The sequence below is a fragment of the Chamaea fasciata genome, unplaced genomic scaffold (assembly GCF_029207755.1).
Source record: "Chamaea fasciata isolate MVZ Bird 193981 ecotype frontalis unplaced genomic scaffold, bChaFas1.0.hap1 SCAF_21, whole genome shotgun sequence".
Classification (NCBI taxonomy): Eukaryota; Metazoa; Chordata; class Aves; order Passeriformes; family Sylviidae; genus Chamaea; species Chamaea fasciata.
The window spans coordinates 2,803,580-2,830,749 of NW_027094106.1; the positions used below are offsets into that span (position 1 = coordinate 2,803,580).

The 27,170-nt window shown below is 44.0% G+C and overlaps 1 protein-coding gene across 1 annotated transcript in view; it reads left to right on the forward strand.

Moving 5' to 3' along the window:
- Window positions 1-27,170, forward strand: part of CASTOR2 (cytosolic arginine sensor for mTORC1 subunit 2) — a 118,381-nt gene that overhangs the window by 41,934 nt on the left and 49,277 nt on the right. The window contains exon 2 of the mRNA XM_066202059.1: window positions 22,430-22,500. Within this exon, the coding sequence (XP_066058156.1) occupies window positions 22,430-22,500 (71 nt within the window). The remainder of the gene's footprint in view (window positions 1-22,429; window positions 22,501-27,170) is intronic.

Consider the following 27,170-nt stretch of genomic DNA (forward strand, 5'->3'; position numbering starts at 1 on the left):
CAGCTGAGGCAATTGATATTATTTAAGTCGGTAATAATATTTGAAGCATGCCTGGAAATATCTGATAAGTGGCTTCATGCTTTTGATAAAAGAGTGAGGCAGAGAATAGCAGAGCTTAGTGTAAAGTTTATTAAATGACAGAGCACGTTTAATCTTCCCACCCCACAAATTGAAGCCAGAATCCAGCATTTGTGTCCCTGCAGCATCACTAAAAACTGGTTTGTCTTTACCACAGCAGATTGTTTTTTTCTTTCTCAGACAGACATAATGGGTTGTTTGTTCTTTCTTCTTGGACAGCTGAGTTATATGTGCACAAACCCACCTACCTCTGTGCTCCCAAGTCATGGAAATCAGCAAGTTGCACAGCTACCCTTTTGGACAGTATTGTAGCATGCTGTAAGTGCTGATATTCATTACTATGCACCAGCAACTGCTTGTGTTTGAAATGAAATAGTCTACAGCTTCCAGTTAAATGGCAGATAAAAATAAAGAATCTTGAGGGACAGGTATGTGAACACTTAGAGCATGTACATGAGCTCTCACATGCCCACTGTTGAACACTTCTGTCCTTATCACTTTCCCCTTGTCTTGCCTTCAGTGTGCTTCGTTTTATTGAACTTTAAGGATGATTGCAAAATTCATGCGAACTAAATTAAAGTCTTGAGTAGATAGGTTGTCAGAAACTACTACCCGAGTTGTAGTACTAACAGCAGAACCAATAATGTGTTACCACAAATTGCATATATTTTATGTTTTCTGGCTTTTCTCCATGATTTTAGTGCTTTGCCACTTCCATTGGTGATATCATCAATTATCATCTGAAAAACAAAATAAATTGGCTCATTTACTGATGCGGGGTGAAAGACTTGCCTGTGAATTTACTGTGCTTCCCCACAGCTGGTAAGCTCAGAGGGTCCTGAGATGCTGATGTGGTCTTTTTGTACTTGGATTTTTCACTGGAAAAATTGGATGGCAGACAGCCCAAAATACTGCATTGAATGCATGTTGAAGCCACAAGCTGCATCCAGGAGTCCCAAATCCCAGTGCTGCCATTTCCATTATATTTCTTCCATTACTTGCAGGTAAAGATCCAGGCTTGTCCTGGTAGTTTGAATGACCGTGAGCACCTACATACACACTTCTACTCCTGTGGCTGTTTCAGTTTTCACTCCAGCTTTCTGGGACATGTTGTTTTTATCTAGGAAGAAATTGAACGTAGTAATTTGCCTGTTCCTGTGCTTGAGAGACAAAATCCTTTCCAGTCATAAGCATAAAGCTGGGGAAAAATGCAGGAGCAAGCTCTGAATTCATATTTTGTGGGGTGTTTTCTTAGAGTAGAGGAGCTGACCTTTTCCCAAGGGAACAAGGCTGCCCTAAAATAAAGATCTCAAAATGGAAGAATACCTTTCTTGACCTTTTTTTTTCCCTCACTTAAGCCACAGGACTTTGTTCAAGAGAACTCAGCACTTGTATGTTCTGTTCCTTTCCCACACTTGAGGTTCTGCTTTATATGTAAGTTTTGGACCTGATGTCAAAATCTGAGGTTGTGTAGGACAGAGATCAGTCAGGACAATGTCTCCTTTTAGCCCTCAAAACCCATCTTTGGATGACTAGTGTTGGTGAAACTGCTGTGAGACTGTATTTTTCTCTGAGGTACACAGCTTAGAAGATAAAGCCACTCTAAGTGAAACCTGAAATAAATGTGCACTGTTGCACTGGGTGGTAAAAGAGAATGCTGGCCTCTGGTGACAAAGCAGATTGGTCGTACAGCACCTGTGTGATCCAAGGGGTGAAGCATGTCTCTTACTAAGCAAAAACATTTTCTCTTCTTTGAGATTCCTGGTCTCTGGTATCTCCTTTTATTGTAGGATTTTCTATACAAATACCTTAGAAAAAAAGTCTTTGTATGCTGTAAGCTGTGTAAGTTCTGTCCTCTCCAAAGCCAGCAGGCTAACAGGATAAACCAGTGAGACTGATTTGGCTGATTCCTCATGATCCGTTGTACATGTAATTCCTGAAGACTTGACTTTGCACTGCTGCCCGTAAGTGCTGCAGAGTGCTTTTTCTTGGGAATCTGGGTTTTACTAAATGCCTGATTGGATACAAATGTTGCAAGACGAGTAAAAGCAGGAAAATTCTAAATTTTGCATTAGTTTGACTGATCTGTGTAGTGGTGCAGCTGTGAATTTACATAGAAGGTTGTAAATGGTGTTTATCTAAGACAGAAGTAAATCCTTTTCTTAGGAAGATGAGTGAAATTTTCCTTACCTATTCTGGAATGGAATTGCTCGTGATGAATATGAGAGCTGAGGGAAAACTAACTACTAGATTCAGTCATGTCTTTAAATAAATTTAAAACTAAAACTGTTAGTCAGCTTTGTAACTTATATTTAGCATGTCCATTTAGTCTGTATTGAATATATCAGAAACTGATGCAGAGGAATGAGAAACCATAGTAAAAATTAGTGCAGGATGACATTGTTCCGTGTGTAACATGAAAGCATTTGGCACCATGAGCTCATTGTGATCTCATTTCTTGTGTCTTCTGCATCCTACCAGCTTAGAAAAGAGCTGGAGCTGTGCCTTAATGAAATTAACTCAACATGGATGATCTGTGGTTTACTCAGAGTTTATCAAAGGTATTTAACTTTCACAAAAGCAAGGACTGCTTAGATGAAGTTTCCCTCACCTACCGCCTCTGCTCAATGATTCACTGGGTCTAGAAATCCTAACAGCTCCAGTGAAGTCCCTTCTCATCTTACTGAGGGAGAGATCCCATGGTACAGTAGCACCTGGGATGGAGAGCAGAAGTGAGATGTGAAGGAGCTCCAGATGTGAAGGAGCTGAGTTCATCTTGGTTACCCATGTGCGTTTTGAGAGCTACTGAAGTGCCTGACTCCTTTTCCACTTCTCTTGAAGCAGGGAGTGCTTTGGAAACCTCACAGTAATCAACCCTGCCTACCTTTGAAAGTCGGGCTGCTGAATTTTACTGTGGAAGTTGTCTGGCTGGCAAGTAATGGTGGAAAAGTCCTGCCAAGTAATGGTGGAAAAGTCCTGCCATCAGTGAGGCAGAAGCAGCAGCTCTAAGTTGACTTTCCCTTACATCAGTGACTAAGATGTGCCATCCCCCAGTCTGATTTCTGGGAGGTTCTCCTCCAGCCTTGTTTGCTTGGTGCCTTACAGCTAACACACAGTGCTGAAACCTGAAATTAGTTCAGCTGTGTCAGGGCTAACAGATGGCCATTTTCTAGGAGAAGATACTGAGCATTCTGTACAGGTTTTGCAGTGTGGTGAAAATCCAGGTTAACAGAAACAGCCAAAAGTGAAGGCTGAATTATATCAGATTCCTGACTCATCAGCTATTGATGCAGAAGATCCTGCTATGCTTTTGTTGTGATGCTGCAAAGTAGCGTTTCCAGCCCCCTGGGCAAAGACATCAAAGGATAGTGAAGTTAAAAGCAGACCACTGTTGACTTTGAGAAAAATGTTCTATTTATACAGGCAGATGTTGAAGTAACTGAAAACCTTAGGACTGCTTTAATGAAAGTTTGGCAGTCCTCAGCCTTCAAAAGCTCATATCCAGGCTTGCTTTCTTTCCTCCAAAATCATAGAACTGGCTTCGAGTGCCCCTGCTTCTTAGCAGAGGAAAGTTTTTTTCCAGAATGCATGAGGAGCTCTGGGAGCAAAGCAAGGCCTGCTATAACCTGGCGGGGCAGGAGGGTGGGCTGAGGCATGTCCTTTGCCAGAGATGCCCCTCAGTCATGCTGGTCTCTTTCTCACATGGATATCTGGCCTTCTGATACATGGGCTGCTGTGTTTGGGTCAGGTCTGATTCCCTTCCAGGGTGGTCCCCAGCTCATGCTCTGCAACATCTCTCTCCCACCAGTACGGCCATCCAGGTGCTCTTCCCTTGGCTGGTGACACTGTTGGGTTTTCCAACCTCTTCAGACAGTTGATATAAAGAAATACCACAGCTTTATGTGGGATTTCTAAACCAGGCAGGATTCTGGCTCACAAAGCCGGCCCAGGCTGTACTTCTCTGTTGAAAATGAGCAGCCAAACTAGTAAAGCTGGTTTGCTCTTGTTTTCTCTTGTACTGAGATTCTCTGGAGTCTAGCATGGTGTGAGCTCTGAGGTTTCCTGTGGTTGGGACATGCCTCTCGTGGATTGACAGGCTGGATTGATGGGCCGAGTCCAACAATATGAAGTTTAACAAGTCCAAGTGCCAAGTCCTGCACTTTGGCCGCAATAACCCCCAACAAACAGGCTGGGGACAGAGTGTCAGGCAGAAAGGGACCTGGGGGCACTGGTGACAGCAGCTGGACATGAGCCAGCAGTGTGCCCAGGTGGCCAAGAAGGCCAATGGCTCCTGGCCTGGATCAGGAATGGTGTGGCCAGCAGGAGCAGGGAGGTCATTCTGCCCCTGTGCTGGGCACTGGTGAGGCCACACCTCGAGTGCTGTGTCCAGTTCTGTCCCTCAGTTTAGGAAGGACATTGAGACACTTGAGCAAGTCCAGAGGAGGCTGATGAGGGGTTTGGAACACAAACCCTGTGAGGAACAGCTGAGGAAGCTGGGGTTGTTTAGCCTGGAGAAAAGGAGACTCAGGGGTGACCTTATCACTCCCCACAACTCCCTGAAAGGTGGCTGTAGCCAGGTGGGGCTTGGTCTCTTCTCCCAAGAAACCACTGACAGAATGAGATGACACAGCCTTAAGCTGTGCCAGGGGAAGTTGAGGTTAGACATCAGGAAAAACTCCTTCCCTGAAAGAGTGACTGGGTGCTGGAATTGTCTGCTCGGGGAGGTGGTGGAGTCACTGTCCCTGGATGAGTTTAAAAAAAAGACTGGATGTGGCACTCAATGCCATGGTTTAGTTGATGAGGAGGCGTTAGGTCATGGGTTGGACTTGGTGATCCCAAAGGTCTTTTCCAACTTAGTTCATCCTGGGATTCTTTGCTATCTAGTAAGGTTTGTACTCACATTATGGCCTTTTCCCCATAGCTTCAGCAGACAGGCTTTCCTCTTCTATCTAGCACCCATTTTAGTGAACCTTATTTGAATTTAGTACCTTTGAAATCTGCAGCTCTGACATTTAACAGAAATTAGGCAATAGGTAAAAAACTTACACAGAAGGAACAAGCAGCATAGTATCTTTGCATTAAAACTGCCTTCCACTTTAAAACTAGGCCCAGAATAGGGGATCTGTTAGACCTTCTTTCTCAAATCTTCCTTGCCCTGAGAGAGTGTTCATGTCTTCCTTGCTTGCTTCACTTGGTGCTGAGCAATTGAGCAGAAAAAAACCACAAGGAATCTTCTCATCTTAATAATATCTTGGTTTCTCCAGTAGGTCACTGTTCCTCTTCCATTCCAGGCAGCTTCAGCGACTCATGGCTTGGCCCACCTGCCTGCAAGCAGCTCCCTGGCTCACAGCCAGTTCACCACTCTTGGCAATTGCCACATCACTGGAGGAACACCTTGGTGTGTGACCCTGGATCGTGCTTCAGCTGCTGGAGAACACTGACAATTTCTCCAAAAGCCTCCTGGGCATCCAAACCCTCTGTTGAGGTTAACCAGGGGAATACAGAAATTAAAAATTCACATTCCCAAAACATTCAGGTCATTGTGCCAGATCAGCAGGAGACAGCAGTGCAAAGACATTCCTATCACTCTTTTCTCTGCCCCATCATGAACCAGACTCTTGACCACACACTTACAGGGAACAGCACCTAAATCCGTGGGTGAAATTGCAGTTTATGGTGCAAAATGCTCTTTGGGCAGTTTGATGTGATAGCATTTGACTGTTTTGTACGTCAGAGGATCATTCTGCAATTCATGGAACTGCTTCTTCTAGCATTGGAGCAAAAAAGCAAAGAACTTGCTGGCAAAGAAATGAATGGTAACTTCCCTCTCTTGAATTTATTCAGTTCTTTGCGGTATAAATGTATTCTTGATAGCCAGAGAAATCAGCCATTTTGCATTAGGAAGCTTGGTTGATGTCTTCAGCAAGCCTTTATGAAGCTCTGTGTAAGTGGTTTTAGAAAAAAACTTAGAGGGAAAAATAGGATGTGGTTTAACACAGAAGCATTTAATTATGTTTTTTGTGTTACTACTTAAGGAAACTTTAATTGTACAGGTATGTGAAAATAAGTTACTTCATCCCTCCAAAACACCCCTAGTGTGACATTCATCACTGCCACACTACTGTGACTTGTACCACACCTGAATTTTAATCATTGCGTTGTTATGTTCCAATTTGATGTCTCTCTTACTGTCACAAGATCAGATGTGTTTAATTATGGAACAGGATCCTGCTGAGGTTTACTGATAGTGCGTGCCCCAAGGACATTACATCTGAACTGTGTGTCACCTTCGTTAGCAGCCTCCATCATCTGTGCAACTCCCCATCCCCACAGGGAATGTGGTGAGGAAGGAAGGGCTGTTCAGCAGAGCTTAGGCAGTGGGAGAAGGTGCATCAGAGTGGGGCCAAACAGACCAGGATTGAGACATTCTGCATCAAGAATAATAGCAAACGCTTGAGATGTGGACTAAGATGGACAATACTGGAGTCGGAAGTCTTGTCTGTGATAATGCACTGGAATAACAAAGGAGACTCTCAGCTTGGCAACTGGGCACGCTGTCATAGCCAGTGGAGAAGGCTTTTTATCTCCTTCCAGTTATATTTGAATCTTGGCACTGAGTGAAGGAGACCTTGTGCAATAACCACTGGATTTCCTAGTACCTTGTCTGCTGCTCCTGCTCTTGATTCCTAAGAGCTTTGAAGATCCGAGGGTCATTTATGATTGTTTTCTGTTCTTTGAGCAGCTTTCACCCTCTCAGTCCTTGTTCAAAACCCCCCATGTTATTTATTTACTGATATATGTCAGCAGGAAGAAAAAATGGTGACTTAGCGAATTATTTCTGCCAGAACAAAGCCTGCAGGCTGTATCTCCAAGCATAAGACTTGACAGTAAAGCCTTGGACTCAGCAAAACAGAAGTTGTCTATATTGAAAGAAGAGATCCTATCTTTCCCAGGCTGTCCTGCACTCTCTGTTTCTCCTGACAGTCAAGTCCTAGTTTCAGACAGTTTCGTTACAAATCCGCCAAGTGCTCTCTGGAACAGAAGCTCAGGCAGCAGTTGTTTGCAGAAAACTCCTGGAACTGCTGCTGGAGACTCTGGTTAGTGCAAGTGAGATCCTGCTGGAGACCTGTGTACCATGTCAGACCAAATTAGGTGTAGATCCCTAGTTATGCTACAAAAGTCTGATTCATATTCATCCTCTGTACAGGACTGAATCTTATTCAGGTCATTATTTTCTTTGCCAGCTTTTCTGCTATTGCTTGGGTTGATCTGTGGATGAAGCTGGCAGGGTACTGTGATCCTGCTGTCCTGTGGGGCTGTGCTTTTCTCTGCTCACTGCTCTCTCACTGCATTGAGTGTGCAGGCAATACCTGGTGGCTTTGTTTCTGTTGTTTTGTGCTGTGAAAAAAGCCAAATGTTTGCTTGAAAGCAAAGTCTCATATATTGCTGAAGGCTGTGCTCCCTTTATCCTCAACGTAGTTTAAAAATATTCTTTAACTGTTACAAACTGTTTATTCTACCAGAGAACTTACCAGAAGAGCAGTAAATGTTAAGACCTGTCTGGGCTGTGTGAAGCCAGAGGGAATATCTACTTTTGTGCTGTGTCCTGTAAAGATGAGATGTAATCAAACGTGATATTGATGCTGACTTTCTTTAGAAAGGGCTTTGAGGTCTTGTAAAAGCAGCAAACAGAAGTCAAGTGGAATTGTGCCTAAGAGTCTTTTCACCTCCCTGTCAGGTCCACAGCCTAGCTAAAGAATTGTGTTCTTTAGTTCTTATTCCATCTGTTATTGTCTTAGTTCAACATTTTACTTAGTTTTGTATGTTTTTCTAGGGTACTCAAGTGTTTTGTGTGACTTAAATATATTTTTTAGACAGAACTTTCTGACGGTGAGACAGGGAGAACTCAGTGAGAGAAGGACTTGGGGTGGATGAAAAGCTGGGCGTGATGTGCAGATGCAGCCCAGAAAGCCAACCATACCCTAGGCTGAATCAAGAAAGGAGTGGCCAGCAGGTCAGGGATTCTTGTTCCTTCTTATGTGAATACCTGGAGTGCTGTGTCCAGGTCTGGGGATATAGAGTTGTTGGAGTGAGTCCAGAGGAGGCCATGGAGATGCTCCGAGGGCTGGAGCCCCTCTGCTCTGGAGCCAGGCTGGCAGAGCTGGGGAGGCTCACCTGGAGAAGAGGAAGCTCCAGGGAGAGCTCAGAGCCCCTTCCAGTGCCTAAAGGGGCTTATAAAAAACGAGTTATTTTTTACACGGGCAGATGGGGATAGGACAAGAGGGACTGGTTTTAAACTAAAAGAGGAGAGATTTGAAGGTCTCTTCCAAGCCAAACCATTCTGTCCTTCTGTGCTGCTAGTCACTGGTGTTTGCTGGCTCTGGAGATGGGAGAACTGTACTGGGTGAGTCAGGCTGTGAGTTTGCACTTTGCATTGTGCCTCACACTACCCAAAGTCCAGGACTGCATCTCACCTGAAGTTCTGTCATTTGTGGTTTGTTGGTAAAACAAACTTTTCACTGGAGTCCCTATGAAGCATTAAACAAAATTTAGGGTATTCATCCAGATGAATCAATAAATACGCTTCTTTCCTATGATCATGCTTTGATGGGTTTTGAAATACCAATGACAGAAAGGACTCATACAGGCAATGAATGAGAACCCTGGTCTGTAGCTGTGAAGAGTGTTTCAAATCCTGACTTCAGTGGAAACAGATTGTTGACATACTTCAAGCATATCCCTCAGTTCACAGGGCAGTGTTTTCCCTTAGATCTATAGATTCTTACATTTTACACAGCTCTGTTACCCTGAAATCCCATATTGCTAAAGTAATTCAGTTCAAAAGTGCAGAACTGAGGTGACAGAAGAACCTTTTACATTATGAACTCAGCCTACTGAAATTTTGACTTGTTTTCTTTCCAGGCTGGACGCTGTTGATGTTGAATGCTTGAGCTCTTGGATGCCTTGAGCTGGTTGCATTTTTCCACAGCAGAACATCCGCTTTGGAACTTTTCAGCCCAGGCAGTGTGGCATGAGCACGCAGGTGTCACAGTGTGAGACGTGTCTGGAAGTATCTTATCTTCCCTTTCTTGAGTCATCTAGTTTAGTCATCGGGATAGTTTCAACTTCTTTATTGATGAAAATTTAAAAGCAACATCTGACGGCATATTTTCTGTTGTGTCTACTTGCCCCCTTGCTGGCTGGAAGGAAAAATTAAGTCAGAGCATTTCCAGGCATGGAAGGATGGGGTGTTGGCATTGCCCAGCGTTACCCTTGTTTGATTTTGTTGGACCTCAACATAGCTGCACACAGTAGAAGATCCAAGACCATTACTCATTAAGTTCTCATACTTTGGATGTGCCTTTTCATGATACAGCCTTATATTGTTCTGAGAGTGTTTGTTCTTCCTTTACAAGAGGGAGATTGTGTAGTTTTGTTATATATTTTTTTTTAATTTTAGCTATTGATTTCACAGTTTTAATTTTCTGTAAATCTTTGACAGCTTTAATTTTGTCAATCTATTTTAATACTTAGCCTGCACAGCAGTTGGTGAGGACAGGACATAAGTAAGTACGTGCCTACAGCCTTGCTGCGCCTTCATATGGCCTGGTCATTTTGCAGTCTTTGGCTCTTTCAGAGAGTGTGTTTAGGGACTCTGTTGGTTACTGAAGCATCTCTTCTTCCCTTTTCTCATTCTCCTCTTCTCCGTGGTAATGCAATAAGACATAAAATTAAGTGGGGATTAGAATTTCATGAGAAGTGGTATTTTAAATGGAGCTGCACTTGATTCATTCATGCTTTAAAGGAAAGAGCATAAGGCAAGGGAAAAAGTGCTAGTTAAAGTATTAAAATCTGCCAGGGGCATGGCATTTCCTTTAACTTCCAAAATACCTATCCAGTCGAAGACAAGTGGAAATTGATGTTGTCTGTTCCCTCAGGGTCTCACGTCGAACTGTCTTAGTTTCATGCTACCTCTGCTTGTGGAAAGGTTGTCCAAGCATTATAAATGCATTGTATTGGTTCCCATAGACTTGAAATGCCTCTTTAAAACATAAGCCAACCACTGCCACTTACATGCTTTTTAGTTTGACTAAGATGGCAGCTAGTACTGATTTCTGGTAATTGGAACTGTAAACTGTTACTGAAATGCTGACTTTTTTCCTGGTACAGTTCTGTCATGCCCCCCTTACCCAGCACAATTCATCCTGTGTCTTGGCTTGAAAGACAGGTGTCTGCTAAGGAAGGCAGGAACTTCCCTAGGAATGGAGAATATGACCTTTCTTCCCTCTGAATTACCGTAACTTTGAAATTACGGGGATTTCAGGTGGCGATATATAGGAAGAGGAATAACAGCTCTTTACTAGTTTCTATGGTGTATAACGAGGCAAACAACAAACAAAAGCAAAACAAAACAACAACAAACCGCAGACCAAGATCAAAAAGCAGAAAACGCACTGAAGCCTCTTGCTGCCCTTTAGGCCCCGTCCCCCGGGGTGCAGTTCCGCGCACGGCCGGCAGGGGCGCTGGCGGCTCCCGGCGGGCAGGGCGGGTGCGGTGGTTCCCCCGCGGCTGCAGGGGGCGCTGTGGGCGGGCTCGGGCCGCACGCGCTCATGGCGGCCGGGCTGAGGGGCCGCCATGGGCGGCGGCGGCGGGGCGGGCTGGGCCGGGGAGCGAGGGACAGGCGGCGGGAACTCGGCAGCTGTAGCCGTAGCTGTGTGCTGGCTGTGCAGGCAGGGGGTGCGGGCTACAGTGCAGCAAAAACCCAGAGTGGGGACTGGGCAGCAGCAGCCCAGCTCCCAGACAGGGCCGGGAGAGGCTCCTTGAGGGAGAAGCGGCTCAGGACAATTTCTTTTGTCTCTCCTAAGTACTCAGTTGTTATTGTCTTTTAGCAACAAAAACTGGGAGAAAAATCCCTAAGAGAAAGAAACAAAATAACTCCTAAACAGCAGCATCTTGTTTGAAAAAACTTTGCTTTAATAACTCTGATAGCTATGCCAGAAGAGGATGTGTGATGATAACAGGCTTTTCCTAGCTTTAAGCTCACAGTCGTCATTTACCCATCCTTGATGTATGGGCTCGGAGGTATGAATATGAGAATCAGGATTTGAAACATGAAATTCTCTGTGATTGTATCTGAGGTAGCGGCCTCTTGGCCAGACAACCAGCTCCCATTAGTGCTGCTGATTCTCTCTTCCCCACCCTGGGAAGGGGCTGACACATTCTTCCCCAGGTGGCAGCTCAGTGTGCCCAGTCCCTCTAGGATCCGTGCCTAGAAGGCCCAAGAGGGTGAACTGACAATCGAGAGGGCTTTGCTCTGTGACTGCGTGTGTTTGGGGCTGTTTGATCCCGGAGGCCAGGTACCTGAACAGTAGCAGGTGTCAGAGGTTGACACATTGCACAAGTACTCCCTACAGTAATAAAAAAAAGCTTTGAGACCCGCAGGTTTTTATTTCATGCTGTATTTTCCTGTCTTACCTGTGCTTTGAGGTGTGGTGTCCTTTGGAATACAAGGTTGGTCAAACCCAAGAGCCATCTCTCCCAGCACCAGGACTCCTGCAGCACTGATGGGGCTGCTCAGGGATGTAAAACAGGGCCAGTGTACATACCCTGGAGCAAGAGATGTCCTAAAGGGAAGATGCCATCAGAGGCACCGTGTTCACTGGTGAACTCGTCTTAGAATCCTAGAACGGTTTGAGTTGGAAAGGATCTTTAAGGTCTTCTAATTCTTGCTTGAACCCATCTCTTCCCTGTGCATGTTGGATTTTGTGTTATCAGCTGGCCATCCCTCTCGGGCAGCTACACAGTCATGTTGGTTTTCAAATGGAAAACTTTGTGTTATCAGACCAACTAATTGTATGCCCCACTTTCTCACATTGTGAAACAGTGAATTACTCTTTAACCACCTTGGCCATAATAATTTCTCCCATAATCCCACAGTTGGACAATTCTCATCTCTTTAGTTTTCCACACCTTGGATTACCACTGACACTTTACCAGTTTCTTCCAACTGAATTCCAGCCTGTTTGGTAGCTTGGGATGGTTGATCATGAAGTATTTGGCAGCTGGGGATGTGCTGAATATTTTGCTTTGGTGTAATGAGTTGGTCTCACCTCCCTGCCTGATTTTATCCCAGTTCTCTCAGCATCTTTGAAAGCCTTGACCCTGTTGGAGAACAGCCATGAAGATGCCAGCATCTTCTTCCTGACTGGTAATAGCTCATTTAGAGCCTGTCATTATTCATTCAGAACTCAAATTATTTTCCCCCTGTATGCATTAATTTCCATTTAGTGACTTTTTATTTCACCTGCCATCTTATTATTCAGTCACCCGGCTGTTTGGTGGAAATTGAGTTTATGAATCCTTGGTTGTAAACAGCTGTTTTCTCCTCAGTAAGCAAACTGAACAGCCTTACAAAGCATGTTCCTAAAGCGCACTTCTGTGTGATTTGCACTCTAAAAATGTCTACACCTCATTGAGCTGGGTGCTGCACAGAGAGCACGAGAGTCCTTGTGCTGAAACTCTGAAAGGATCAAAATCCAAATACAAAGGCATTGCAGCCACTTACATCAGCCAGCAAATACATCCCAAATGTCAGGATAGGGCAAGGGAAAGGGAAACTCTGTTAACTTCTGGAGACTTTTGGAGCATTGATTTGAGGCCTTGATTTGAGCTGCTTTTGAGTTGATGTGACATCTGACACTGGTGGTCCTGCAGGGATCTGAGCCTGACCCAGCAAAGCTCAGTCCTGTGGAGTGACTGGTGTGTTCCTTCAGAGTGGGGGAGCAACAAGAAACATCTGTGGGCTGGTGCTGGCCATGCCACTGGTTTTGACCCAAACAGTTATCATTTAATATCATATATTATCATTTATGACATAGATACTTCTGCAGGAGCTCTGGCTTTTGTTCTGGGTGTTGATTTGGCAGCTGAATTTCAGGAACAGTATTCCAAAAGTGCAAAATTCCATCTGAGCCATGTAATGCTGACTTGCTGAATAATCTCTCGTGTTTTCCTTGGGTCAGATAGGCCTGGGAAGAAGTTTTATGCTTCTGCCTTTACTGTGGGCTTTTCCTTTGCAGTGTGAAGAGAACAATTTAGAAAGAGTGTTTTGGAAGAGCATTGTTAAAAATAATACCATCTGACATTTTCAAGGCTGAAACTTGGTGGATAGTCAGTATTGAGTGACTTAAAAAATCTTAAAATTCTTGAAATGCATTTTCTGCCTTGCTTATGTGCATAGGGATCTTTATCCAGAAAGAAAGAATTGGCACAAGAGGAGCTTCCTTTTACTTCATTAGCAAAGGAAGCAAATGAAGCTTCCTTTTGGTGCCTCTGAGAGCTGTAGATTTGGTTAACTACAGGTTTATAGAAAGCTGGGTACAGGCACATTTACAGCACTATTTTGTGCATAATATGAGCTAGAATATGCAGAAATACTAAACATCACTGGGCTGGGTAGTCTCCATCTTGAGCAAGACCCAAAAGCAGAGCCTAGGAGAATGAGAACCAAGGTGTTCTTAGTCATACAAGAAGCTAAAGCTTCTCTCTGAACTTAAAGGGAAGTTGGTGAAACTCTGTTTTTTAATTTTTTATTCAGGCTCTTCAATTGTTAATGTGCGTTAAATTTGGGGTTGACATGCAGCCTCACAGCATTCCTCCTCAGATTGATGTGGGGTGTTGGACCTGCTTGCAAGTGGAAGTTCTTTGAAAATTATGAGGCCTGAAACGTGTTTCTCCTGCCTCTCCATTCTGATGGAGTTTGGCTTGCTGAATCTCCTCCTCCTTTAACCCCCCCGCACACATGTTCTCAATTACTGCCTGCATCGAAGCTGCAGACATTCCTTGTGCATCTAACTTTCTATACTGAGCACTGGAAATATATTTTAGAAATTTGGGGGAGAACTATTATGTCCCATTCTGGGAAAATTGTGTTCATGGTTCCTGTAGGGAAACAAGCTCGTTCTAGCCCACAACAGATTTTCTGTTTCTTCCTCCTTCTTTTGTGTCTTGGAGCAATATTGTAAGAACCTCTTGCCCCCAGTGCATTGAGCATGGGTTGCTCCCCATCTTTGAAATAAAAAGCATATGCTCAGCAGCCTCTGTTTTTCATTGCTGTCCACAAAATAATCACTGGGTTTTGGTTGATCACAATAATAGCTCCTATGAACCCCAAATATATGAGTTTGGATGTACAGCAGCATTATGTTTGATGAAAACTCAGTTGTGTTGTGGTGTTGGTAGGATTTAAAAGTCAATATTCTACACAGAGGGCATTAAAGGAGTGATAGTATGATGCCTGATTTGGAAGGGCAAAGGAAACAGGACTTAATCTTTTTCTCAGTGTTTGCATTGTTCTGATAGGATAATCCTTTGGGATCCAGGTGGTATGATGTGTTCACAAGCCTTTGTTCTACATTAAATCATACTTTATTTTCATCTGTAAACCTTGGGGACCCACACCCACATCTGTAACGTGTTTCTCAGTTCAGATTTTGGGTTGTAGAAGAGAATTTTGTGGTTAAGGAAAATGCGGTGTTGTACTCCACCTCTCTCTTGTGCTGAAAATTAGTTCAACTCTGACAGTCATCAGGGGATATTGTTACTGCTGTACAAAGTTTTTAAAGCACAGTTACCTTCTGCTTAAATAAATGATGGGCTTGTTCAAATGGAAATAATTGCTTTTGAATCTCATGTGTGACTAAGTTGACTCACAAATACAGGGGCCTCCAAGAATGCTGACAGACAGGGATAGCAAAGAGAGAAGAGGAAAAGGTGTGTGTGGATCAATTAGTTAATTGTTAGATAATAAATGGATTCTCTTTGCCATTGCACACAAACTAAGCCTCTTTTTCATTTACTGCTCCAACTTCCCCTTCAGAGATTTGATTGCAGCACTCTCTCCTAAAGCAAAGAGCTCTTGCCATTTCGATGTAAACACTCATTGACCCTCTGGAGATTTGAGAAATTGCTTTCCTGACATTAACAATGATAAATCTGTAAACAATATTGTTAAAGATGCTGGGGGGATGGGCATCAAACCAAAAGCAACATATTAAAGGACTTTAAGAAGTGATGTGCACTTTTACAGTTATCCTCTGGGAAGGAAATTAGTCCAGGCAGGGCTGTACAATGCATCAGATGTAGTTTCTTGGAAAAGATTTTTATAATTTTTGATGAAATTTAAGGATTTAGAGGTTTTTGCTGTTGCTCTGCTGCCTGTCCTGGGGTGATATTGCACCAACTAAGACACTGCTGTTTCTGACACATTGCTTAAAAAAAAATCCTGGAGGAACAACAGCAATAAAACATGAGCAAAGTGCCTGAGATGCTAATTTAATTCCCATTAGCACAATAAATGCGAATATGATGAGGTTTGTTTTGGTTTTATATCCCCATGCTTCTCAACAGGGATGGTTTAGATGTGTATCACAAATGGAAGCTGAGTCATAGGCTGGCCAGGAGGAGCAGAATGGAGCAAGGCATTCGATCTGAGTTTCTGGAGCTAACAATGGAACTCTGGCGGTTTTGGAGTGAGGTGGTTTTTGCTGGCAGCCTGCTGTTTATTTAAAGTGGATAGGAGTCCTGCCTCACTGTCTGCTTTGTAAATCCAAAGATGCTGCAATCTATATTAGCAGACTGAAATAATTCCTGATGTAATTTATGGATTTACCTAAAAGGAAGAGAGCTTTCCTCCCTGCCCTGTAGGCTTGGGTCAGTAGCAGTGGCTGTAACCTCCCCTGTGCCTGCAGCCACGGCAGCCGGGTCCTGTAACCCGAGAGGTGTGCTGCTGCCTGCCTTAGCACTGGGACAAAGGTGCTCCCGTCCCCCAGAGGCAGGGATCTGGCCTAGCAATGACAGCCTGTCCTGCAGCTGTCCTCACATAGCTGGCTGGAGTGACTGGAGGAACGTGTTATCTAAGGTTACTTTATCTTTTGGATATTTCTATTTCAGGCAGCTCTCCTGTCTCTTGGGTCTGAGGGCTGTGACACTGTTCACACCTCAGGCACCTTCATCCCCTCTCACATTTATTTGATGCTAATAAAATTTTTCTGGAGGAGGAGAAGGATGGAAAAGCTTTTAAATGCAGGGTTTATGTTTTCTCAGAGAAGAATGTGCTGAGAGGCCTTGTGAGCAGTTTTCTGTTCTCCCCCAAGTGCTCTGGCCTAAGAGGATGTGTCTTTGTCCTTCCTGCATGTTAATAGTTATTATGGTTCCCACTAGTGGTTTTGTAATAGACCAGTCTAGCATAGAGAGCACCTCAGCAGTGCTCAGGATGGCCAAGGCTGGTCCATGTTTAAGGCTTTTGGTATCACTTGATGCTGGCAATGCTGTGCTGCTTTGGTTCTTGAAGAGATTTATGTCCTGCTGCAGGTGATGTATGTGTCTGGCATTTTCTCCTGGCTACGGTTCACCTTCTGCATAAGCTTGCCTCAAATTCACTTCATCCTACTATTGAGGTTCCAAGTATTTCATTTTGACATAAAGAACAGTAGATGATTTTCTTACCAGTCTCCTGGCTTTGTGGAGCTGCATGGCACCCTGATGGTGTTCTACAGCTCTGCACTGCCCTGGCAGGGGCTGCAGAAACGTGCCCAGGCTGGTAATGAAAAGCTGAACACAGACAGAGCAAGACAATCCTAATTGGAGTATTGTGTGATACAGAGACTCAGTACCACTGTTCTTTCAAATAGTGTTAAAAGCAGATTTCTGTAAAGAAAAATATCCCCTGCTTTTGCCCTTTACCCGTGGTGTGTTGAGTGAAGCTGGTGTTGAGTTTAATGCAAGTCAGGAGAGTTGGGAAGAGGAGTGGTCGAAGTGTCTGACAGGGTTATGATAAGTGAATTGCGTGGACAAAATCCATGTTTCTGTGGCTTCTTTTTAACTCATCGAGCCAGGCTAATAAACCCTGGGCTGGTTTTAGTTACATTTCTGTGAGCCTTGCATGTTTGTTGTATTGGTTTGGTTTGGTTTGCTTGTAAATTCAAATTTCCCTGAAAGCCATCTTTTTCAGCTTGAATTTCTTTATTATGATATGGGTCAATCAGCAGTGGCAGCTAGAGGAGGATTTACTCATCTACGTTTTCGTTGTTCTGAACAAAAGTTTGCCTTCTTTACGCGCTTTGCATTTTGGGGAATGCAGTCCTTAGTGACCCAAAATCAACTGGATGCAAGATGCATTCCTGCAAATTGGTTTTGTTCTTGTATCTGCAGATATGTAAAGCTGTGAACCAAAAAGCCATGAGCTCATGAAGACAGACCTCACTAAACTTCTTAACTTAAATTCACTTATGTTCCTCTTACACTGCAAGTCAAACAACCTAAGTTGCAAACAGGACTGTAGTCAAGCTACAGGGGAGGTTCCTTCTAGGAAAAGCTGAACATTAGCCCTGACTTGTTTAAACTGTTGGGGGAAAAAAGCAGATCCTGGGAGCACTTGTGAGCTGGCAGGATAGGCTGCTACCTCAGGGACAGCACTGGCATGTTGAACCTGCCTCGGTTGCAAATATGCTTCAGTGCTTCTCTGGCAATGCAAACAATCACCGTGCCAGTGTTTGCTCAGAGCTGTGTATGGCCATCTTCATCAGTAGAAGTCTATGCCCCATTTGGTAAAAAGGGGCAGCACAGGATGAATGCTGACTTGGGAAGAGTTGGGTATCTGAGCTGGTCCCACACCATGTGACTCACAATGTGTGTTTGTTCTGCATGGCACTGCTCCATGTGGGGCTCCTTAGCCAGGAGGGCACTCCAGGCACTTTGGCTCCACTGATTCCGCAAGGTCAGTTCCTTCAGTGCAGACAGGAAGCCACTTAAAGCTTTTTTTATGTCAAGGGATATTGAGCTGTGCTCAGTTTGCCTTGTTCTCTGCAAAAAGGCTTTTGCTGTAATAACCCATACTGATCCCAAAGAGGTGCTCATCACCCAGATGCCCCACGGTGCTGAATATACACCTGGATGTTCTGAGATGAAGAGTGGGTGCCCCAGCCCTCCAAGCTTATGGCTACAGTGGTAGCTGGCCATGCTTTCCCTGTAGCTGTGGCTTTCACTTTGCCTCTTGCCTGCCCTTACCAGAGCAGCCTAGTGATTTTGACTCCTAGACAGGTAGGCAAAATCAGCTAATAATTATTCTCACACAACTTGAAGTTGCCAAATTTATGTTGTAAGAAAAATAGAAAATCATTTCAAGTAAGAAACTGGCTGTTCCTGACTTCAAGGCTGTTTCCTTACAAACAAGCGTGCTGGTGTTTTCCATAGAGTTGGGATCAAGACAGATCACTCCATCCATGTTCACCCATATGCTGATAAATTTGAGTTGAGAATTACTGTGTGCTGACAGGAAGCTAAACTAGTACATCACAGGCAGTATTAAACAACAGTTCTCAAAATTTGAGAGAATAACAGAAGATGAATGGCTTGATAATTCTCTGCTCCTGTCTCCAACAGTTAGTGCTTTTCAGCACAAATGCAGCTAGTTCCATCAGCAGTCTGACACCTGAATTTTTTGCTCATAATGAATCTGGAAGGTTCAAATACTATTTGGGAAAGTAATATCTAACTGACTGTATTTATTTCTTCCTATTTCTCCCTTCCTCCAGCCTTGTCTCGTGCCTTGTTGTGTTCTGTACTTATGCAGATGATAGAAATAAGTTTTCCAAGATGGGAAGAGGCTGGCACTATAGTGTGCCACTCACCTGCCAGAGAGGAAGGTGGGCTCTGCTGTGGCACACCTAAAGCTCCAGTGGCAGCATTTGTGGTGCCTGTGACGTGTGAGGGCCAGCCCTGTGCCCCAGAGCTCATGTTAAGTGAGGTGTTCAGGCAGTCACACGTGCTGAGGAACGTGGTACAGTCTAACATGTCATGATAACATACAGAGTGAAGTGTATAAATCCCTCATCTAAAATGAGAAGACAGCCTGGAATAAATCCCAGCAAATTATGTCTTTCATACTCACACAGATGAACTTGCTGCTGCTTCTAAATTTCTATTCACTTTAACTGCTTCCTTGCAAACTTCTGTGTTACTTCCAGACTTTGCATTTGATTGCCTTGAATGGCATTTGGCCATGGTTTCCTACATGTGGGGAGACCAGCTGCCCACGTGCTTCTGGAATGAATCTTTTGCATAGGGTAAACAGTTTTGCAACACTTCACCCTGCTAAGATAACAATTAATTAGACAGTTTCTTTATAAATAAGAAGGTAAGACTTGTGGTCTTCCTTAAAGACCTTTGTCTGTACTGAACTTTCAAATGACCCACAGCAGTATTCCCAGAAACTTGTGCTCTGTGTGTGACCCAGAACAAATAGAAGTCACATTCATCCAGTATTACCACTCTTGTGATCTCAGCAGACCTAGAAGACCAAATGTCTGGAGGAGGCACTTCTGGTGTTGACCTGCAAGCACAGCCAATCACTCCACTTTCCTGCTCATTTCTCCCATGGAGACTGGAGTACTGTTTGCAGACTGAAATGATGCTGTGCCTGCATCCCATTGGCACCTCCCTGCTCTGTGCAAGCTTGAGTATTTCTTCCATACGCAGTGTAAGCTTTGCATTTTCAAAGATCTTATCTAATAATAGATTGGTCTACATTTGTGGCGTTGCCAGAAAAAGGCATATGTTGCCAGGCAGTCATAGTCAGCAGCAGTGCTTAAGTGGAAATGTGCTTAAACATTGAGAAGGCAGAAATCCAAAATAATCCATCCAAGGTTTGGCTATTAGCAAACTAAAAATACTGTCTTCCTACATATAGGGTTTCCACATGTACTTAGAGAAATACTGTTTGCCTGATGTCTCAGAATTATTAAAGGGCAATTCTTTTCCTTTCTTGGCTTTGGTGTGATAATAGAAGATGCTGTTGGCATTCAGCTTATCGAAGACTGGTTTAAGAGGAAATAGAAATTATTCAAATAACTTGAATGGAAGAGGCATGTGTAATGTATTGTGGGAGAGAGATGACATTGAGTTCCTTTTTCCTGTCACACAAGGTTTGCCATTCCAGTTTTTCATGTTTAGATTTCCTCTGGGAAAAGAATGCATCATTGGCTTGAACTAAGTGAATATATACCACAGGAACCACTGGTCTTCCCTGTGCTGGGGAAAGACTTCACTCTTAAATTCAGATGGCTCTGTGGCCCTGATCTTTTACAGAACTGCACTGAGTTGGGGATTGGGCTTTGAGATGGTGTATGGAGATAGGAGGTTTTGACATGACTTCTGAGGCAGCAGTTATGGGATTTCATGTGTACATGTGCCTTAAATCTCAGCGTATTTAGATGTGTGCCCAGAAACTGGCATCTCTCACAATCATTCTTCTGCTGCTGGGGTCATTGTATGTATACAGACGCATATTACTGTTCTAGTAAAAAATTCTTCCATAAATGCCATTGCAGATCAGGAAAGGTTAGGGTTTTAATATTAATGTTTTCTCCTTTAGGACCTCTAGTTCCTCCCTAGTCAGCATGCATGTGACTCGGTCAGGCAGTAGTAGGAAAGAGTTTCATTTCAGTGACTTCTCTAGGGAATTCATCCACTGTAACAAATACTTCTTCCTCCTGGAACGGACCTGAAGCAGCATCCCAGAAGTTCTTTTTGCCCAGCTTGTATTACCCCTTGCACTGCTAGCAACCTCATGCAGTTTAGAAGTGACAGTAAAAAATTGAGCTGCAGTTATTTTCTGCTTCTTTTGGCACTATTCCTGGAGAGAGTTGAGTTGGTAAATGTGGCTGTCACAGCAGCTATTACCAATGACACAAAATAATTAAGTTGTGGTTTCTGTTGTGGTGGGGCCACGTCTGTATTTTATAATGATATGTCTGTGCTAGGAGGGAGTGTTATACTTGATTGTTGTGATGGATGCTTCCAGGAAAACAAGAACAGGTCTCTAAAGGCAGGTTGTCTAATACTTTCCATGTACACGGAATCTTGCTGGTTACATGGCAGACCACTAATTGAACTGTGTGTTGTTTCCTCTCAGTTTTCTGATGAGGTGATGAGGAGGGCAGCATCCATCTCATTTTTCTCTCTGTTACTTTTGGAGGGGATAGCTGCTATGTCTGTTCTTTTCAGCCAGTCAAAAGAATGCTGAAGCCAGCCTGATTCTTCATGAAGTGAATGCTTTCACTTTTTGATGTCTCGAGCCACCAGTGTGGGGTTCCAGACTTTCAGAAGTCTTGAAGACTTTTGGACACAGATGCTCAGCAGTGCTGAGAAGCCCTGGTAGTCCCTGGTTCTTCAATCCTGCTGAGCTGTGCTTCATGCGGAAATTACACTGTGAAGATGCTGTGAAATTTGGGAGCCTTGAAAACAATCTCTATTTTCTGCAGGTTGTCTCAGATAAATTTGAGAATATTGTAATGTAACTGTGAAATCCTGCTTTTTGGTTCTTAGAGACACATGCTCTTCCTGTTGCACCCAGTTTAGAGGGAAAAATTTCTCCTGCTCTTTGGTAACAAACATAGTCAGTCCATGTGCTCTGGCATTCTCCTGGAAGGGCCAGGAGCCCTGTGGGTGTAGAGGATGCTGGGCAGCACTGTGCTGATGCTCTGCTGAAGGTGAACATGAGCTTGCAAAATGTCGTGCCAACCTTCCTGCCATTGCTGGGCCCCAGCTAGATAGAAGCTGGGATTTTTTCAGTAGACATTGATGTACATATGTTGGTGTGTCAGGGAAAAAAAACTCAACCTTTTCAACTATATGTGTGTTAAGCCTTAAGGCTGAAGCTTTTTTTGTCTGTGTGTCTGCAGTGGAAGAATCCCATGTCACATTTGATTTGTATCTCCTGTTAGAGGTGACATTGTGTTAAATGGTGAACAGGCTGGGGGTGCTGCACTGCACGTGGCCTGTGGTGTCAGAAGATGGAGCAGAACAGAGGCCACAGATACTGGGGCCTGGTTGAGAGGTCAGATGTCAAACCTTGATAAGGCAAGAAACTCCAGTGGGCAAAAAGGTGCGTGTGTGAACCATGGGGATGATTTTGGAGGGTGCTGGAGTGAGCAGTCAGTGAGCAAAGTTTTTTGCTCTGTGTCAGTGCAGCACAGCAGGTCCTGGATGTGATGGGAAGCCTTAAGGGATCTGGTAATTAAGAAAAGTAACTAAGAACTAAGTAATAAAAATAATAAAGGGTTTTACCAGCTTCATTTTGCATAGGCAGGCAGCAGGGAATATGGGTCACAGTATGAGTTAGCCAGAAATAAAATCCAGGTCTGTTAATGCTTCAGGCCTCTCCATAAACATCGGACTGTGACTCCTTCCTTCAGCACAGCTTGGATGGGAAAGGACTTCCATTTTAGGTGGAAGACAAGGCTCTGCTCAGTCCAGGTGCTAATCATGTTCTCCTGCTGTTTGCCTTTGCCAGGTGCAAATTCTTCAGCCTCACAGAAACCCCTGAGGACTACACCATCATAGTGGATGAAGAGGGCTTCCTAGGTAAGTGTCAGCACGTGCCACTTTGGTATCCAGCTTGGGGATGGACAAGGAAAACGTGTCATCTCACTGAGATTGTAAGCCAAAATGTTTGTGAAACAGGTCTGTCAGTGCTGGTAGTACAGCTCTGAAAGGTGCTTTGATCGCATAAGCACACTGTCTCTGCTGCCATGCTGTACAAGGCATTTCTGACATGGAATATGAATATATTTGAATGCTGGGAGAGGATCACACACAACTCTTAAAGAGTAGTTTAAGCACGTTTGAAAAAGCAAAACCATCTGCATACGATTGCATTAAAATGAGCTGGCTTGTGTCCCCAAGCTTCCATAAGTACACCACATCTTGCATTTCCAGCTTCTGTCAACCTCTCTCTTTGAGAGGAGCACTTGAGGATGAATAGTTTGTATCCTCCCTACAGCCAGCACAATGCTGTGGAGTTGTGGTTCAGCTCCTTTGGCTCATCACTGTAAGCTGTGATTTATTCCCCTTTCTTACACCCAGCTCTCCCTGTACAAGGTGTGACGGAAACTAAGATGTTTCCATCTTTGCCTGGGGTGGCTGAAAGGGTCAAAGGTGGAGTTGGCTGTGTGTCACAGAAGGTGGTTGGCATGTGCTTGAGAGCTGCAGATTCTTGGCATTGTGCAAGTGCTGATGTAGAGAGTGGTTTGGCTTTGTCGGTGGAAATAGTTTGTAATAACCTTTTATCATGTGTGGAGGTTTTGTTTGTGACAGTGTTATTGAGGTGGGGAAATGAGGAACTGTTGTGCAGCTATTATTTTGTTCAGTCATTCTTTCTGTGTTTGGAATTAAAAATCTGTACATTTTGAGGTCAGAGAAAATTCATTAAAATATGAAAAAAAAAGATTTCATTCCTGAATAGGAATTAACTGTTGAGAACATCCTTGTGACACTGTAATATTCAATGGTTTTGTGATATCCAAACCACAAGGAGAAAACTTGAAACTACACCATCTTTATTAAGTACAGAGTTAAATGATCAGTAGCCTTGCTGAAGTTGTCCCTTTTCTGCTTCAGGAATACTCACAAATATGTGACAGGACAAGCTACATACTACTTCAGTGGTACCTGAAGATTTTAGTAAATTAATCGCTAGGCTGAGAATACTAAATAGATCTTTACAGCTTTATCTGTTTATAATTTGGGAGTTTTGAGGTTTGATTGAAAGTCTGCGCCATGTACTTTTGATCCCAGAAGAGGTGACATAGGGTTCTGCTGCCAGAGTGTCCTTTGTTGTATTTTTTACGGGGCATATGCACAAGAATTTTACTACTATTGGTAGTATCAGCTTTTTTGTTACCAGTGTCAGCTGAGGAAAATCAATTCTAATTTGGTTTTCCCACAATAGTAGGATGCAGAGCCTCCCTCTAAGAGCTTCATTTTAAGCAAAGGCTCTCTAAAGGAGGAGAAAGTTTCTGCGTTATTTTCCAAGGGGCACAGCACGTGGCAGAGCAAGAAACCCAGAGATTCTCATTCTTAGGAGGGAGCGTGCGTCACTGAACCTGCAGGTGGGATGTGCCAGGGCCATGCTCATCTCCAGCATCATGTCTGTGTCTGACATCCATGGCACTCGTTCCTCTGCCCCGTTGGCATGATGCAGACTTTTCAATTCAGTCACTGGTGACAAACTGGATTGCAACCACCCCTGTACAGTCTCCAGCAGCCACACTGCTGTTTATCTCTCTGGAAATTACACTAGCTTGAAACACAGGTGAGCTGAAGCAGTGGGTTTGCTCACCCATACTGAGGGACTGTTGCACTGTTGGTTGTGCTCAGAGCACATCCCAGGTCTGGAATGACCACTGTCCTCAGGAAGCTGCAGGTCCCACTGGTGCCCAGGCTGTCTCTGTGAACCAGGCAGTGCTGCTGCAATTCAAAGCAGCAGTCCTCTCTGTTTGGATCTTCTGTTACCTTGGCTCTCTCTGCCACCCAATCTTAGTGCTGAAAGTCACAGTGCCCACATGCCTTCCTGTGGCTGTGGTTTGGGCATAGAACATCCCTGGTGTTTTCAAATACACCGTGTGCAGTTGGGATGTTCAAGCAGGGCTTTGCAGGAGAAAAGATCAGCTTCCAGGCAGTGCATGGGAAGGAGGGAGTGTGCTAAGGCTGTCCTCTGCTACAGCCTGGTGTGGAAGCCAAGTGCAAACCCCACCCTGGGTAGTAGTGTCACACAGCCGCTGGCTTCATCACCTTATCTGTGCTTTCCCTTGTAAGTGATGATCTGCTGGTGAGCCCTGTGTGCACCACATCCTGCTAACTGTCCTGCCACAGCCCCCATACCCTTTGGGCTTGTGTCCAGCCTATGTTCTTCTTTCTGAATCGTTGTCACCACATCCAAAGCTTCATCTCAGGGTTAGCCCTGTGTGCAGCTCCATCCCTGCTCCTCAATTCATTGTGGTGTAAGTTTTTCATAGTCTGAAGAAGTCAGTCTAGCTAAAAATGTCTCAGCAAGAGAAAGTTCACTTTTCCATTGTATAGCCTGTAATCAGCACATGGGCTTAAACAGAATCAAAATCTCTGATTTGCAGCATCCCACCTTCTTGCGATACAGCACCAATTATGTCTGCCTCGAGTGCATCAGCTGCCTCTTGTCCTGAGTTGTGAAGTGCCAAGTTCAGCTCAAGAATTACAGGGTAAATCTGCACCTTTGATGAGCAGTTCAGATAGCAAATCCAACAGTAAATTGCTTCCTTTTCCTTTCCAGGTTACTTTTTTTTCTTGCAGTGCTTAACAAACTCAATATAAGGCTATGAAAGACAGGTTTTTCTGTGTGGAAAATGAGAACCCTTCTTTTTCAGGCACCTCTATGACTTTCTGCTGCAGCAGCAGTGAGAAGGTTGTCCTTTTAGCTGGCATCTTCCATGTTAGCCAGGCCCTTTCTCCTGCACATCAGAAATACCACTGATGGGCAAAGGGCAGGCTGAGGAAATACCTGCACTTTCATCAGTCCTTGAGGTTAACACTTAAAGCATACTCACACACAGTCATCATTCGTAACTGTTTTGTGAAAAAATAATCCCTAGGCTTGTTCCACTGAGAGCAGCAAGTTGGGCTGGTAAAGAACTTGTTATTTCTTCTCCCCAGAAAACATCCACAGTGCAAAGCTATAACCTGCTTAAGCATTCATTGTGCTGAAAGAGGATGGCTACAGCCTAATTTTTGGCTTTAATTCCCCAGTGGTGAGGTGGGGATTATATTTGCACAGAACCTTATTTGTTCTAGTGTCTGTTTCTTGGGCTTTGGCCTGCTAATGAGGAAGAATTTTATTCAGCAAATAACACAGGGAACTGTGCACAGAAAGCTCCTTTCCTGTCTAATACTGAGATGAACTACCAGGAGAAGTTTGGCCATGGGCCCTCCTGCGTGAAGACAAATGTCTCAGCTGGTGGGGTGCTTGGATAGCCATGTCTGGTCCTGGCATTTATCCCCCTGCAGCACAGCCAGCACATGGCAGAAAGGTGGAGTAGCTGCTGCTCCCTGAAATATAGAAATATTTGGCTGGTTTGCTTTTTCTCCCAGAGTCTGGCTGAAAGCAGGAGCTGTTTGTGCATGTGCACATGCCATAGCCCCTGTGTTCTCTGCATAGTCTGTTCCTTTTTCAGAAAGCAGCAAGGACAGACTCACTGTCTCTGGGCAGCTGCATGAGCAGAGCAGCTTGTGGTCTTGCTGGTCCCAGGAGTCTCTGTTCATCAAAGGTTTTAGCTTTTACACACTGAAACACAAGCCATCACACCTGGAGGTAGCTGTCATCTTGGAAACCCTGTTTATATGCACTGGGAACATCTGCATACATGGGGCCTGGGATGGGCTGTCACCCAGGTGAAGCTGTCCTGAAGGTGGATTATTGTAAAGCAATGTTTTGCTAATATTTCCAAGGTGAGATTACTGGCTTCCTGACCTTGGCACCTGGTTGGTGTCCCGTGCATGCCATCTTTCATGTATGCAGTGAACTTTGATGATATTGAAGAAGGGGAAAAAAAATCAAGTGTTAGGGTCAAGGGAAGAGTAAATCACTGTGATTTTCAAATTGGTAAACGTGCATGTTCTAGGTTCAGGGAAATTTGGGGTGAGGGAAACACATCACCTTTGTGTACTCTGGTCTTCTTTCTCCGAGATCTGGGAAGCCTATTTCATGTAGATTATTGCAGTCAGCAGACCTCAGGTCCTGGCTGATCCCTTCTGGATCAGAACCAGAGAGGAAAAGCCAGTTCATTTCAGTACTGAAGCAGCAGTGAGAAATGTCATTCTGAGATGCAGGTCCACTGTGTGAACACAGAGCAGAACCTTTGGTCCCCTCATACTGAGGTTCATCTGCAAGATGGGTGTGAAAGTCCTTTCTTAAACCTTCTCTGGTTGCCTGATATGGCTAGTGATTCCTCTAAGGCCAGAAATCCATTCATTGACACATTTTCTAGGAGGAGATTCTTAGTCTCAGCTCATACTTCACAGTAAACTGTCCAATACATTAAAAATAATGGAACTATTTGAAAAACTCAGCCAGTTACAGTGTCAGAAAAATATCATTCTAATAAGAAAAGGATAAAAATTTTTAAAAATCTTACTGCCAGTGCTTTGTTTTGATAACCATCACCCTCAGACAATCCTGTCTGACCTTAGATTCAGTACCATCAAGTGCTTTAGTACCACATTGA